General features: G+C 35.5%; 1 protein-coding gene across 1 annotated transcript in view; it reads left to right on the forward strand.

Annotated features, from left to right (window-relative positions):
- Window positions 1-16361, forward strand: part of EIF4E (eukaryotic translation initiation factor 4E) — a 52444-nt gene extending 36083 nt beyond the window's left edge. The window contains exons 3-7 of the mRNA XM_069094269.1: window positions 2106-2201; window positions 11061-11124; window positions 11488-11601; window positions 12410-12549; window positions 15249-16361. Coding sequence (XP_068950370.1) covers window positions 2106-2201; window positions 11061-11124; window positions 11488-11601; window positions 12410-12549; window positions 15249-15363 — 529 coding nt within the window. The 3' untranslated portion in view covers window positions 15364-16361. The remainder of the gene's footprint in view (window positions 1-2105; window positions 2202-11060; window positions 11125-11487; window positions 11602-12409; window positions 12550-15248) is intronic.
- Window positions 16362-16489: the final 128 nt, after the last annotated feature.

Genomic DNA, 16489 nt, shown 5'->3' on the forward strand with positions numbered 1-16489 from the left:
TTTTTAAAATGCACTGATTTTGCCTTTAAAGAGCATACATTCCAATGGGTGATGGTATTCAGTAAAAAATGCAGTAAAGACAAAAAAACAGTGTATGGTTGATGACCAAAGGAAGGTACTAATCCAGGGTAAACACCTGCTGTGTGCCAGGACTAAACATTTTACAAATATCTCCTTTGATCCAAAGGTGAGTTAGTTCTTTGAGAAGACTAGAGAGATAGTGTGGTATAGAAAATAAGTCAGCAAGCATTTATTGTTATTATCTAGGAGGGTGTGTGTGTGTGTGTTTTGAGTCATTGATAATTTTCTGAAGGTAGTACATAGGGAATACTACCCATGTTATTACTCTTGCATCCATTTTCTTAGCAACTATAGGCCTCATAGTTATGTCCACCTTGTAACAGTTTCTTAATATGAGATGCTTGATTCAAGGTTCCAAACCAAGTAGTCTTTGCTGATCCTCAATTTTAATGTATTTTCAAAAGAATGGGGAAGTTTTTGTGTATAGTTATATACCACGCTCCCACCCCCATGAGAACTGAGGAGTTTGTTTACATTTGTGGATCAGGTAACTGACTTAATAAGTTGCATATATACAGTGTTGCACCTCATTATATGGAGGCTTTTCTTCACAGTCCTTTGAAGTAGGTCATATTATCCCCATTTTATAGATGAGGAAACAAGTCAAAGAGGTGAAGGAAATTGGCCATTCACTTAATTGTTAGTGTCAGAAATGACATTTGAATCCAGTCCTCTGGAGTCTAAGGTGTTTGTTGTACTTTGACATACTCAAGAATGATGACTTCAAGTTAACGACCTCTGCCAGAGTAGTCTCTATATCATTAATGAGAAGCTCCTAATACTTAATGACACCTTTAAATGTAAAGCACTTTGTAAGTAAATTAATATGAAGCTGATGCTTTTGTGGACTAGATTTGTGGTTTCCATTAGTATTGATGGAGATAAGCAAATTCTGTGTTATAGTCTGGCAGAGTTCTTTGTGTCACAGAGTGATTAAAGTGCCTCATGGGCACACAGTAGTATATGTGTAAAAGAGAGGGCTTAAACCCAGATCTCTTCCTAAATCTAAGGCTGGGCCTCTATATCAATCATAAAATGCTGCCTCTTTTACTAGTATTTGTAGCTACACCTACATAACTTCTACATACTAAATCCCATTTTCCCATAACCTTTTTTTCTCCTCTTGTAATAATTTAGTTACATAATTTTAAATTATCAAATATAAAATAATAGTGATCCTTCCAAAATAATTTTCTGGCAATCCCAGCTATAGCTGGTCCCAAGCCATTGATAAGAGCACCCATCAAAGACTAGGCTTGACTAAAGAGAATTGCCCCAGTAATTAATTACAGCAGTTCATTACAGATGACAATGTAAAGCACCACCAGGAAACCTTTAAGTCAATTGAAAAGAGCCTCTGAATGACTGGAAGAAGAAAGAACTCTTTGTGAGTTGTATTTCTTGTTATGCTTGCAGTTATGGTTCTTGGTTAATCACTTCACTTGTCTATTAGCTTTTCCTTAACAGTTCTTTACGATGGGTTATAGATTAGAAACCTTGAATGGAAAGAGAGCCAATACTAGTTCTATGATGTCATGATGCTCTATTGAGGGAATTAATTGTGAAATGTCAGCCAGAAAAGGACAGTTGAAGGAAAATATAGCTCTTGGTACATATGAGAATATTGCTGTATTACAGCCTGGTACAGTTTTTGATGATCAGAATAGAGTTTGGAATGCTTCCTTTAAAAGTTTTAGTATTTGAGTTAAGAATCTGGAAAATTTATTAATCTGGAGTCCCTTCATTTCTTTCCAAATTAAACCAGCCAAATTAATTACAAATTTTTATGTGTAATATGATACATAAACATATGATATGTAGATATGTGTATGTGTGAAATTTGGGAGATTAAAGATATTTCTGGGATAGACTAGAACTGTTAATTCTTAATCTCCCGTGGAAAAGTCAACCATCTCGTTTTCCTTAACTCCTGTAGTAAGTTCCTCTTATTTGATTCTCTTTTTGGAATAAAAATATCTTCCTTACTACTTTCACCTCTGAGTTAACTTTTTTTTAACTTTTAGATGGGCGCTCTGGTTTTTTAAAAATGATAAGAGCAAAACTTGGCAAGCAAACCTTCGATTGATCTCTAAGTTTGATACTGTTGAGGACTTCTGGGCGTAAGTAATATTTTTCATTTTGGGGCTTTTAACTTATAGATTAGTTTGCTTTTATGATGATGATACATCGGTCATATTTTTATGTAGTTTGAGGTCATTAGTCACTAGTTAAACCACCAGTCTTGTAAATTTATTTTGTAGTCTGAATAATGTGAATATTAAAACTCTTAACTGCCTTCCTAAGAATTACACATGGAAGTCCTGGGAATCTTCCTTTCTTGGCAACCTTTCAGCCTCTGACGAGAATAGTCTCTATATCATTAATGAGAAGCTCTTTTGGAAAAAGAGCTTTTTTCCTCCTGTCCTTGAAAATATTTGACAGTGGTAATTAAACCCTGTCATTGTATTGCCTCAAGATTAGGAGTCCTGGGACAGGGGAGGAGGGGAGCAAAGAGGGGGGGATACTTAGTGGTTTGAATCATCCTTGTAATCCTTTTCGTGTGCTGCTGTCTTCAATCTGGATTCCTTTATATATTCCTGGTTTTTGCCTTAGTGAAAAACAGTGATTGAGCTTGTTAGAGAAGCCAAATTAATGGCCATACTTACTTTTTCTCTTTTGTACTTGTGGGTAGCTTCTGGGAAAGTTGATCATACATTTCTTATTTTTACAGTAAGCCAAACAACTGAGCAAAATAAAACTGGAATAGGACTTTAGTTTACCACAAAAATATAAGTTGATCAGTACATCAAGAGTACTTACCACCTTGGAATTCATTCATTCATGCTTTTTGGAAGGCAGTTGGGGTTAAGTGACTTGCCCAGGGGTCACATGGCTAGTTTTTGTGTTAAGTGTCTGAGGTTGGATTTGAACTCAGGACCTCCTGACTCCAGAGCCAGTGCTCTATTCACTGCGCCACCTAGCCGCCCCACCTTGGAATTTATTGCAGTCCCTAGGAACCTAGCATTGGACAGATAATTCCAATCCCTACTCAGATCCAAAATCTCATCTACCCCATCTGTGACAAGTGTCCATCTAAACTATAGTCAGTTCAGTCTTTAAGTTAAATTAAAACCTGATTCTCTCTAAGTTACACGAATTGCCTTCTGATCCTAAGCAAAACAAGCATCATCTGTCTTCTACACAGTAACATTTCGAATATTTGAAGACAGCTATCCTTTTCCTCCTAAGTCTTCTCCTCTTTAGACTTTAGAACACCCTCAGTTCTATCAACCTCCTGCAGGTTATTTTGGCTCCTCTCTTCAGGATCCTGGTCTTCCCTCATCCAAAAACAGTTTCCAACTTGTCAGTGACCCTTCTAAACTGTACTGCTCTATTCTTTGAGTGCTACTAAAATCAAATTAGCTCTTTTAAATGCCATATTACCCTGCTGACTCATTGAACTTATAGTCCATTAAAATCCCTAGATATTTTGTCTTTTTTTTTTTCCCTCAATAATCCCATTTTGGGGAGGATGGGATAAAGCACAACTATTTACATTTAAATAAGTTAATGTAAATAAACATTTTAAAAAATAAATATTTCCTTAATGTTTATTATTAGGAAATTAATCAAACAAATTTTATAACAGTTTTCTCAGTCATGTTTTCTTTAAGACTGTCAGGATTATTCCTTCATTTCTTTCCCCCTTCCTCCCTTTTTTAATGGTAGTACTTAATCTTATATATTGTTCTGATTTTCCAATTTGTAGTATTTCATAGATGGCCCAATTCCTTGTATTTGAAAAAATGAATTTTATCATAGTATATTTGTTTTTCTTGCATTTAGAAATAATTTGCCTGTGAAAATTTTATGGCAGCTCCTTTTTTTTTATTTTGTTAGAACTCAGGATCTCAACAGTAGTTTAAGCAATATAATTATTAGATTAATCATAATTTTTAATGCTTTTTTCTTTGTATAAAAAGGCTTTTTTTTTTTCCGAAAAGCTTCTATTTTTTTTACAGTTGCACTCTTAGTGAATGAATGTATGAGACTATAACCCTGCCAGCATTGTATTTCATTGCTTTTAGTTATTTTTGCTAATTTGGTGTGTAAGATGGAATCTCAAAAAGTTTTAATTGGTTTCTGATTATTGTTGAAGTTGAGTATGTTTTCAAATGACTAATAATTTGTTTTATCTTTGGTGATTGACCATTTCATTTATATCATTTGACTACCTAAAGAATTCATTTATTTAAAGAATTTAAAGAAATTTTCCTTTTAAAAGATGCAAGTTTCTTATCTTACGTTGACCATAATTTTGTTTTTACCAAAAAAAATTAACCAAATTTTTCCCATTAGTTATTTTTCTTTCCATTGGATTGTTTTTTAAACAGATTTATTTTGATACATTCCTTATTAATTTACTCTGTTTAGTAGAACAAAGTAATTTCTCCATAATTAAATCCTAGTTTGTTTTCTTTCCTTTATGTAGCTTTTTTGGGTTTTGTTTTAAGGTGAGAGAGGTAGGTTTAGAACACTGACTTGGACTCAGAAAGAAAGAACTGAGTTTAAAGATCTCAGATAATTTACTAGCTTTGTGACCTTGGGAAAGTCATTTAACTTCCATTGCCTCAGTTTCCTCAAATGTAAAATGAAGTTAATAGCATTTGCCTCCTATAAAGTGCTTGGCATGGTGCTTATCCTTTTACTGTCCTCCTTTAAATCCATTTCCCACCAACTTACTTAGACACATTCCAGGCTTATTTGTTAAATAGTAATCCCTTGGGGCGGCTAGGTGGCACAGTGAATAGAGCATGGGCCCTGGAGTCAGGAGGACCTGAGTTCAAATCCGCCCTCAGACACTTCACTCAAGTGACCTTGGGCAAGTTACTTAACCCCAATTGCCCCCTCTAAAAATAAATAGTAATCCCTTTATCCTGTCAAATTTTCTTTTGGTTTATCAAGGACACATTTTTTACATACTTGGTGGGTGTTGTAGTATTTCTATTTTATTCAGTTAGGTATTTTTTCACATACTGCTTTCTGTCTTGCTGTTATAGCGTACAGTTACTGTTTTTATCCAAATACTGCTTTCACTTTTTTTAAAAATTAAATTAAATTTTTATTTTTTTTGCTTTTTGGCGGGCAACTGGGGTTAGGTGACTTGTCCAAATCACATGGCTAGTAAGTGTGTCAAGTGTCTGAGGCAGGATTTGAACTCAGGTCCACCTGACTCCAGGGCTGGTGCCCTATTCACTGCACCACATGGCCATCCCTGCTTTCACGTTTTAACGATGTTAAGTTTCATCTTGTTATCGTCATCCTGTCAGGATCTTTTTTTGACTGATGGCTGTTTGAAATGGTACCTTTTTGTTTGGTTACAAATTTTCATTTTGGTCACAACTTGTCATTTGCAGATTTGATGAGCATGTCACACATGCTGTCATCCAAATCATTGTTTAAAATTTTGAGCAAGAAAAGACCTTGTGTTACTTCCACAATTTTGGGAGGTCAAAAGTTTGTGTTTGTGTCTCATCACTTACACAATTCTTAACCCAGCTAACCATTTTACTGTCTGGTATACTTCTCTCTCCTTTCTCTGTTCTCTCTGTTAACCATTTATTTGTATTCTGTCTTTCCCAGCCTGAAAGTCTCTTTCTACTTATGTAGAGGAAACAGGTATAAAAAAAGTATGTGAACATATCCCTGCTATTTTCTCCATTGCCTGTTGCTATCATAGCATTTCTTCTGAATGAACTCATTGTCCTTTTTTATCTTACTATTCCTCCCTCCTCGTTGTGGCATAATGGAAAAAGTACAGGAGCCAGAAGACCTTGTGCCAAGCCCTGCTCTGCCACCTGCTACCTGTTTGATCAGGCAAAATACTGAACCTTTTTGCAAAGTTTCAGCTTTTTTATCTTTAATATGAGAATACTTTCCCTAAATACTTCCCTGAATTGTTGTGAGGAAAAGCTTTATAAACTATAAAGCACTATAAATAGGAGCCCTTAAACTTATTCAGTCCAAGTGTAAATTTTTTTTGAAGCTGGAACCAAAGTTTTCCTCAGATCCATGTCTACATAGAAAGCAGCATTCCATTTTCAGTATATAAAACAGTTTTGAAAATGAACTATTTACCATCATTTTCTCTGTAAGCTGAATCTTATGTTGAATCTTTTTTATTTCTCAACAATCCCTTCCATTGACCCTCCCTTGTACCATAAGCATATTTACTGGATGCCCAGTATGTGCCAGATACTGTGCTAAATGCTGAAATTGTAAAGAAAGACAGAGGACAGTTCCTGCTCTCAAGAAGCTCATGGTCTAATGTGGAGACAGCATGCAAACAACTTTGTGTGAGCAAGATAAAGTTAACAGCAGAAGGAAGGCGCTAGAATTCAGGGGGGCCAGAAAGGCTTCCTGTAGATGGTGGGGCTTTTGCTGAGATTTAGAGGAAGACAGTCAGCAGAGATGAAGAGGAAGGACACTCAGAGAAAATACGTAGACTTGGGAGCTGAAGTGTCTTGTGTGACGAACAGCAAGGAACCAGTGACACTGACTGACTCACTGAGTATGTGGGAGTAAGGTAGAAGATGACTGGAAGGGTAGGCAGCCAGGTTTTGAGGAGCTTTGAATGCCAGACAGGAAGATGCAGAGAGCTATTGGAGTTTGTTGAATAGGGACATGACATAGCCAGACTTAGGCGGAATGGAGGATGAACTGGAGACTTGACGTAGGGAGGTCATCCAGTAAGCTGGTAGAGTGATTCAGGCACAAGATGCTGAGGACCCATGCCAGGGTGGCTGACAGTGTCAGAGCAGAGAAGAGGGCATGTAGCAGAGGTGATGTGAAAGCAGAATTGGCAGGATTCAACAGTGGTTGGATAAAGGAACAAGACCCAGGATTTAAATCTGGGTGACTGAGAGGACAGTGGTACTCTCAATAATACTAAAGAAATAAGGAAAAGAGAAACATTTGGGATGGGAAAGACAATGAGTTCAGTCTTGGACATGTTGAGAGTTTTAAGATGTCTCTGGGACTTCCAGTTGGATGTGTCTAACAGATATTTGGAGATGAGAGACTGGAGGTTAGGACAGGAGTTAGAACTAGAGAAGTCAATTTGAAAATCACCTGAACAGAGATGATAATTGAATCCATGGAGGCTGATGGGATCTAAAATAACATAGAGGGAAGAAAAGAGGGCCCAGGACATAGGGGACATTCACCATTCGTGGGTGTGACCCTGGATGAAGATCCTGCAGAGGAGACTGAGAAGGAGCAGTCGGACAGATAGGAGTGCCAAGGTAGATCAGTGTCAAGAAGACAAGGAAGAAAGAGGGTGATCAGCACTGAGAAAAGACCATTAGATTTGCTAATTAAACGATCTTGGTAATTTCAGAGGGAGCAGTTTTAGTTGCATGGTGAGGTCAGAAGCCAGACTGCCCAGAATTAAGAAAGTAAGAAGAAAAATAAAATAAATTTTGTAAAAAGTGAGAGGAAAGGGAATAAAGGGTCTTCTGGAGGAATTCAGCCACGGGGAGATTTCTTGTCATGCAATACTCCTCCTTCATGTTCACCTTCCTCCATTTATTGACACTCTTCCTTTATAATGACACTTTTTCTTTTATTGATTTTTTTTTTTTATGGCTACCACACAATCACAAAAATCTTACAACAAATATTTTTATATATATACAGACACACAGACTTTTCTTTTGGTTTGTGACTTCCTTTAGGGTAATGTAGCTAGGAATGAAACTACTGAGTGGAAGTCAAAATTCAGTGCCATTTTTTCATAATTCCAGGGTTTTTTCCCAGAACTTTGGGGCCAGACCACAGTTCCACTAACTATGTTTATTAAGTATGCTTGTCTTCCCTTGGCCCCTCCAACATTGACTATTTCTGTGCTTTATCATCTTTTATCATTTTGACGGATGTCCAAAGAGTTGTTTTAATTTGTACTAGATTTGAAGCATTTTTAAAATATGGCTGTTGATAGTTTATATTTCTTCTTGTAGAAACTTTTATACAGTTTGATCACTTCTCTGTTAACCACATAGTTTTCTTCCTCTGCTTTCTGGAAAGGTCAGCAGGTGTGGCCATAGGGCTAGGGCCTTACATTATTGGGACTTGGCTTTCTAAGGTTGTGGTGGGTTTTCCAGGATTCCTTTAGGTAAGAAGGTTCATGCTCATGAAAAAACTATAGGGCAGGTAGAAGAAAGGGTAGTGTATTTTGTCTCCTTAAGATCCTTGAGGGACACCACTGTAGCAAGTAATATAGTTTCATACTTAGAAAGGTAGAGTGTTCATTCTGACACAACAGTACTCCCATAATACTTTAATTTATTACCTTAATTCATGTGGCAGAGGAAAAGGGATAGTAGTTGTATCATTTTAAGGTCCCCCTTCACTTCCAGAACAGTGTCTCACCCAAAAGTGTTCAGTGACATATGTACCATAAATTGCAAGAACTCTTGTCTTAGCCTTGTCTAAATTGTCTAGAAAAACAAATAGAGCAATGTTTGTGTTCTTTCTTTCCTTGAGGCATTTTACTCTGTTAAATTTTTGGAGGGAAGCCACCTGAAACTTCTTCTTTAGTACTGGCTCATCCGGACATGGAAGTAATCTTGATTCATCTTGGCAGAGGGCAAGCTCCAGCAGATTCCATTAAAGTGGAAAATATAGGCCTGGTGACAGACCATTTCTGTTCCTTGTTCGTGGACCAGCCTATCCAGAATAGAGAGATGCATTGCCAGTTTTACCAAAGAGTTTAAGATTTAAGGCCATAGCAACCATCAAATCAGTTTGTGTTGGTGGAGGAAGTAACTGCACTAATAAAATTTTAAGTTATTTAAGTATTTGAAAGCTTTATATAGAGATTCCACATTAAGATCAAGTTATGAACCTAATATTATATTCATCATTTCTGCATAGCTTGTATTTTTAATCTGTGTGAAATATGTCCTCCCCAAAACTGTCACATAGAGAGTCCATAATTCATTGACAGGATCATATAGCTGAAAGGGGGACATCAGGAGATCATCTAGTCCAGCCCCCTTTTTCCAGTGAAGTGAGTACCTGCATCATCCCAGATGGCTACTCTTTAAATTCTGGTTTTGAATATCCTTGGGAATTGAATACTATTTCAGTGCCTTATAGATTATCTTCCTTATGTCCATCAAAATATCTCAATTTATGTCCTATTTCTTTTGCCTTTCTCCTAACTGAGAGTATTACTAAATTATTTCTCAGCATCCTCTTCTAAAGTTAATCCTTATCAGCAGTATGACATGATAGCCAAAAAAGACTACAGACTTAGGCTAAGTGAAGAGGGGCACAGTGTCTAGAATACCACAGATTACATACAGTTCCATTATGTCCCATTGGTCAGACTATGTAGCGAAGATCATTTTCACTTCTTTATGACACTTTATGACACATTTTGGACATGGACAGAGCCTGGAGAGTATCTATAGAAGGGGTCAAGAAGCATGATGGAGGGGCCTAGAGATTACACTATATAAAGGATCAGTTGAAGGATCTGAACATCTTTAGCCTTAAGTAGAAAAGATTTGGTCAGGAAATGATAGCCACTCAAAGTATTTGACACACTGCCATATGGAAGGAGATTGTGGGCTGATTTGTCCAGCATCAAAGAAGAGTTAGGAACAATTTGTGAGTATTGCAGAAACAAACCTTCTTTAGTATTTTATTTTCCCCCAATTACATGTAAAAACAATATTTAACATTTACTTTTAAAACTGAGTTCCCAATTCTCTCCCTTCTCCCCCCCCCACCTCCCATTGAGAAAGGCAAGCAGTCAATTCGATATAGGTGATACCTGTGTAGTCATGCAGAACATATTTCAGTATTAGTCATGTTGTGAAAGAAAACATAGGGAAAAAAGCCTAAAGAAAAATAAAGTAAAAAATACATACTTCAATCCATATTCAGATACCATCAATTCTTTCTCTGGGACGGGGTAGATCATAAGTCCTTCAGAGTTGTCTTGGATTGCTGTATTGCTGAGAATAGCTAAGTCATTCATCTTGCAGTATTGCCATTACTTTGTACACAATACATGTCATTTTTCATCATTCTTTCCAGGTTTTTCTAAGAGCATCTTGCTCTTATCATTTCTTATAGCACAATAATATTCCATCACAATCACACCGGTTCAGCCATTCCCCAATTGACAGGCATCTCCTCAACTTCCAATTCTTTGCAAACAGAAAAAAATCAGCTATAAATATTTTTGTGCATATCGCTCCTTTTCCTATTTTTTTTTAATTGCATTTTGGATGTAGACCCAGCAGTGGTATTGCTAGGTGAAAGGATATACATGCTTTTGTAGCCCTTTGGGCATAGTTCCAAATTGTGTTGTACAGAATAGTTGAATCAGGTCATAACTCCACCAATAGTTCATTAATGTCTCATTTTTCAAAGGGAAAACTTCTTAACAATTAGGACTATTCAGAAGTGTAATGAGATGCTTTGGCAGGTGTGAAAGGGGGTGATTTTCAAAGGAAAGTCTGGGTGACCACTTGTTAGGACTATTGTATCAGGGGTTCCTAAGCCAGACATCTGTGAATTAGATAGGCTCTGAGATCTCTTTCAACTGGTGAGAGTTTATGATTCTACATCATACATTTAAAAACAGGAATTAAGTCACTATATGGCTCTATTCTGCTCCAGGCTAAAAAATCAAGTTAGATTAGATGCTGTGATAAACTCACATTTGGTATTAAGGAAGCATTAGACATTTTACATCAGAACAGTTCACATTGTCAGAAGAAAATTCTTGAACTTCATTCACAAATGAAAATCTGATTAATAAAACCATTTAAATTGATAAGTATGAATTTCTAAATATCTAATTTTGTGATCTGTGTTTTCATCGTAGTCTTTAAAGGTGATACTTAAAACTTTTAACTCTGCCTCATTTTTTTTGTTCATAACTGTCATTTTCTTTTACATAGTTTATACAACCATATCCAGCTGTCTAGTAATTTAATGCCTGGCTGTGACTACTCACTTTTTAAGGTATGACTTATTAATTGCTGACTTTGAAATTAAGTGGACTTGAATAGTTTAGTTAAGCTAAGAAATCTTGTCACAATATTACTTTGAAACATGACCTAATGATATGCAAATATTATGCACATATAAGCATTGCCAAGTAGTTTCTATAGGTATAGTTTAGAAATAAGGAACTAATCTTTATCCTAAATGTAGTATGTGCTATAGTTTCAAGGGACTGGGCATTAATGGATGGGAATATTTATGGAGATTGAGACAAAAGGTGTTTTTGTTTGCAAAACTATGTGACAGGGAGTTGTTATTTTTTGTTTGAACTCTAGTCACTTTTTGAAATAGCATCTGGTAATCTGCCCTTTAATTTTACAGGATGGGATCGAGCCTATGTGGGAAGATGAAAAAAACAAACGAGGAGGACGATGGCTAATTACATTAAACAAACAGCAGAGACGAAGTGACCTTGATCGCTTTTGGCTAGAGACAGTAAGATTTTAAAATTACAAATAATTTTTCAGGAGGCAGTTTTACAGTACTGGTAAATATCCAGTGCTTTGGAAACAACGTTTTCATTAAATCATGTCTTTCACTTATTTGAAAAGATAATAAACATCTTTTTGGGAAAATGTGACTAATTGCTAATATACCAGCGAATTGGCTAATATAATCAGTGTAGCTAATACATTTTAGGAAGTATGTTTGCTTCCTAAATATCCTAAGTGAGAGTACTTTGCCTTTAACAAAGATAATTTCCTTTTTTTTTTTAAGATGTAGTTAGGGATCATGATAGATGAATTTGTATATTTAGAGATTTTGGTCTTAGCTCTTGACTTTTCACTTCATAGTCTAATTTCTTTATTACATAGTTGAGATAGCCAAGAATCTTATCAGTTGAAAGCAGTTTAAGCCCCAGTTAAAAAAAAACTTTTTACTTTTTCTGACATTACTGGAATAACATTCTTATGTTAATTTGTAACCTAGTAAAAGTTTGAAATATGTTAACTATCACTTGCTACATAAATATAAATGTTATTGACGCTTTTTCTTAAAGAATCAGAGAAACTAGCAGTTTATCTATAACAGGTTTTCATGGGAGTTGAATTTCATCTGTTTCTTGGTCATTTGAAGAATTTACTAAATGACTAAATAAAGGACTAATCTAAAAGCAGTGGAATATCGGAGTATTGAGTGAGCTGTGCTATTCACTGAGCAGACACTTGGTAAATGTTGGCTTAATGTTTGAAGACCTATCGATCTCTTCGTAATTTGTAATGGGCTTTTTTCCCGTTGTTAGCTGCTGTGCCTTATTGGGGAGTCATTTGATGACTACAGTGACGATGTGTGTGGAGCTGTTGTTAATGTTAGAGCGAAAGGCGATAAGATAGCGATATGGACTACTGAGTGTGAAAACAGAGATGCTGTTACACATATAGGGTAAGCTGCATTGCAGAATATTTGTTAATATTACTAGGTTATTAAAGAATGAAGAAGCACATTTTTACTTAGGCCTTGAAAATTCACTTAGATATGTGAACTTGGAGTACATCAGTGCTTTCCATTGACTTTCATGAACACTTTTCATTTTCATTCTTAAATTTTTAAGAATTTACATACTTGTTTTACTAGTATATGACTCTATTCTTACACTTGACTGTTCTGGCTCTCACAGGTAGTGTTTCTCTGTATTCGGTAATAAAACATTTATGTTTCACTTTGATTCCCTTTGATATTCTGCCATTGTGTAGAGTGCTGTTATAACAAAATTTTGTTCAATACTTTCCACACTTATCTTAGTGTCAATTATTAATACTTTTAAAGTCAGTGGCCCTTGATATTCTGAAAAATTTACATACACACACTGGCAAAACATGATTCTTAGTGTTAGGGTATTTATGAGAGGGGAGAGTAAGGGGGGTAGTCAAGGAGACCAAAATATGGACAGGTTTCATGCTAGATTTTCCTTCAGAATGTTTATTACTTTGAGTTTTGATTGCTGCTACAGATTGATTATAACGATCTATTTGGGCATTCTGTGTTATAGACATTCAAATATTACTATTTCTTTATTAAATATTGAATATTACTTTATTACATTATTAAATATGTTACTATTACTTTTAAAATTCAACGAGAATGTTTATTCAGAAAAATAAATAAAACTCTTAGGGGTGGCTAGGTGGTGCGGTGAATAGAGCACCATTCCTGAAGTCAGGAGGACCTAAGTTCAAATCCGGCTTCAGGCACTTAACACTTACTAGCCATGTGACCTTGGGCAAGTCAACCCCAATTGCCCTGCCTTCCCCCTCCAAAGAGCCAAAAAAAAATTTTTTTTTTAAATCATTTTTATTTAGGCTAGCCTTTGCACACATTTGCAGCAATTACTAAGTAAATGAGATATAGTATGGCATGACACATAAAAGTAAGATGGACCTGGGGTCATGCGTCTGACTCATTGTAGCTGTAATGTTCAAGTCACGTTTTCTCAGTGCCTCATGCCACCTCTCTTAGATTCTAAGTTATAAAAATGACTTGCCATTCTGCATTGAAGGTACTTCCCATGCAAGTCATTCCATACACTGAAAGAATCACAGATCCACTTTCCCCCTCTAGTAAATGTGTTTGTTATGTGTGTATTGAATGTCTTAGTTTTTATTTTATATATAATGTATACAGATAGATAGATAAAGTTCTTGTTAAAAATTAATGGATGAAAACTTTGGTAGTCTCATTTCTTAAGTATTTTCTGTTTGTACATATTCTCTATACTTATTTTAAATTGACCTCATGGATTCCAGAAATTTTCAGATTTTATAAGCAAAAAAAGTTTTTTTTTTTTGGTCTGCAGGAGGGAGGGCAGGGCAATTGGGGTTAAGTGGCTTTCCCAAGGTCATACGGCTAGTAAATCGTAAGTGTCTGAGGCCAGATTTGAACTCAGGTCCTCCTGACTCCAGGGCCAGTATTTTATTCACTGCACCACCTAGCCCCCCTGCAAAATTTTTTTATCAGTCTGTAGAAGTAGCCTAAAAGTAGTATAACAATCTCTCATCCCACTCAGCCATGCCTAGTAAGTGATGTTGAGTCTCCCACAAATAATTAAGTCTCATCACAATTGAATGAGTGGCAGTAGTTGTTGGGGTGTTTTGTTTTATTTTTTAAGCCTCTCGATGTCACAGTGTCTGACTTTTTTGAAACTGAACCACACACACACCCCTATCCCACCCAGTTTTTTTTTTTGATCCTTCAAGTTGCCTAGAAATTCAGCTGATTATATATAAACTTCTTAGCTTAGTTTTCCAAGGAAAGATTTTATTCCTAATCTTTCATTGTTTGATGGTATTCCTTTTTATTAATATATTAATAAATTTAGTATTGCCCAAGACATACATTTTTCTATAGCCAAATAATCTTAAATATGAGAGGTATGGTATGGTGGAGCAATATCTCACATGGCCACAATTTAGATCTATCTTCTGTCAAGGGAAGATGGGTATCATACCGCGTGGCGATGAAAAAGGCCTTTGTTTCAACAAAGTGTTTTACGAAGTTTATTATCTAGTTCTTCAGGAGGTGCTTTGTCAGGGAACCACATTTTAAGGATTCTTATATTTTGAACCAAATGTAAACCACTTGATGGCTCATAGGTATTTTTTCTTTGTGCTGTTTTGTCCTTCCATTTTTACCAAATAGATCATTTTTCATACAAATACAGTCATCTTGTCTAGAATTTTGCTTACTCTGCTGATGTGTTTGTTACAGCACTAGATTTAGAGACAGATTTTATTATTTATTAATTGCCTTGTTTTCCTCTTTGGTGAAAGAGGGATAATAATACTTTGACTACCTGCTTTACAAGATTATTGTGAGGAAAGCACCATGTAAATCTTCCATTTAGTTGTTATTTTACTTGCTTGTTCTAACCTCTTGATAAAATTGAGCAGATTGATGTAAAACAAAAATAATAAGCATTAGAAGTTAAAGTGTGAACATGTATCAATAAATGGAAAAAGAAAATGCATACATTTGTCTATTTTATTCTGTTTCTGGTGTATTTTCTGGCTCTGTGAATGACGGCCTAAAAATGTTTCTCTGGATACAAAAGTAATGACATCCCTTTTCTTTTTTCTCCTTTCCAGGAAGGTATACAAGGAAAGGTTAGGACTTCCTCCAAAGATAGTGATTGGTTATCAGTCCCATGCAGACACAGCTACCAAGAGCGGCTCCACCACTAAAAATAGGTTTGTTGTTTAAGAAGACACCTTCTGAGTATTCTTTCATAGGAGACTGCGTCAAGCAATCGAGATTTGGGAGCTGAACCAAAGCCTCTTCAAAAGCAGAGTGGACTGCATTTAAATTTGGTTTCCATCTAAATGTTGCTAAGATATATGAGAAGTCTCATTCGCCTTTGTCTTGTACTTCTGTGTTCAAATTTTTTTCTATTTTGACTAGAGTAACTATTATCCCAATCAAAGAATTTACAGTACACATCATCCCCAGAATCCATAAATGTGTTCCTGGCCCACTCTGTAATAGCTTTTAGTAGAAGCATTACTATTACAAAAACATTTATCTATCCACAATATTCAGAAAAGAACTTGCATTTCTTTACAGAGAATTACATCTGTTGTACATTGCATTGTATGCAGTAACATATTTTACTGGTTTGGAAGAATATGATGCATACCATTTTCTAGCAATTTTCTTTGTTTCTTTTTTACAGCATTATTTTTTTTTGCTGTAATCTATGCTGATGGCTGCTAGATTTAATTTATTTGTTTCCCTACTTGATAACATTAGTGATTCTGATTTCATTTGGTTTTTGTTTTGTTTTGGTTTTTTTGTTTGTTTAATTTTTTTTTTGCTCATGTAACATTGGTGAAGGATCTGGGTATATGACATAAAGGTGGAATAAACATTAATTTTGTGCATTCTTTGGTAATTTTTTTTTTTTGTTTTTTGTAACATTAGAGCTTTGCTACAAATTTATGCATTTCAGTCAAATCAGTGATCTATGTTTGTGTGATTTCCTAAACATAATTGTGGATTTTAAAAAATGTAACATCATAATTACATTCCTAACTAGATATAGTATGTCTGTTTTTGTATCTTATGCTGTATTTTAACACTTTGTATTACTTAGGTTATATTTTGCTTTGGTTAAAAAATGGCTCAAATAGAAAAGCGGTCCCATTCATAGTAAGACAGTGTACAAAACTGTAAATAAAATGTGTACAGTAAATTGTCTTTTAGACGACTAGATTTGTCCTTTTATTTCACCATCTTTACAGCCAGTATTTGTGTTTTTTTGTTATAAAGCAGTCTCTACTGTGTCTTTTATTGTAGTGTCTTCCAAGGGGAAAACGTCACTTTGGAGCTC

The sequence above is a fragment of the Petaurus breviceps genome, unplaced genomic scaffold (genome assembly GCF_028583685.1).
Source record: "Petaurus breviceps papuanus isolate PSGF00001 unplaced genomic scaffold, PetGlider_PUasm1.0 126, whole genome shotgun sequence".
Lineage (NCBI taxonomy): Eukaryota > Metazoa > Chordata > Mammalia > Diprotodontia > Petauridae > Petaurus > Petaurus breviceps.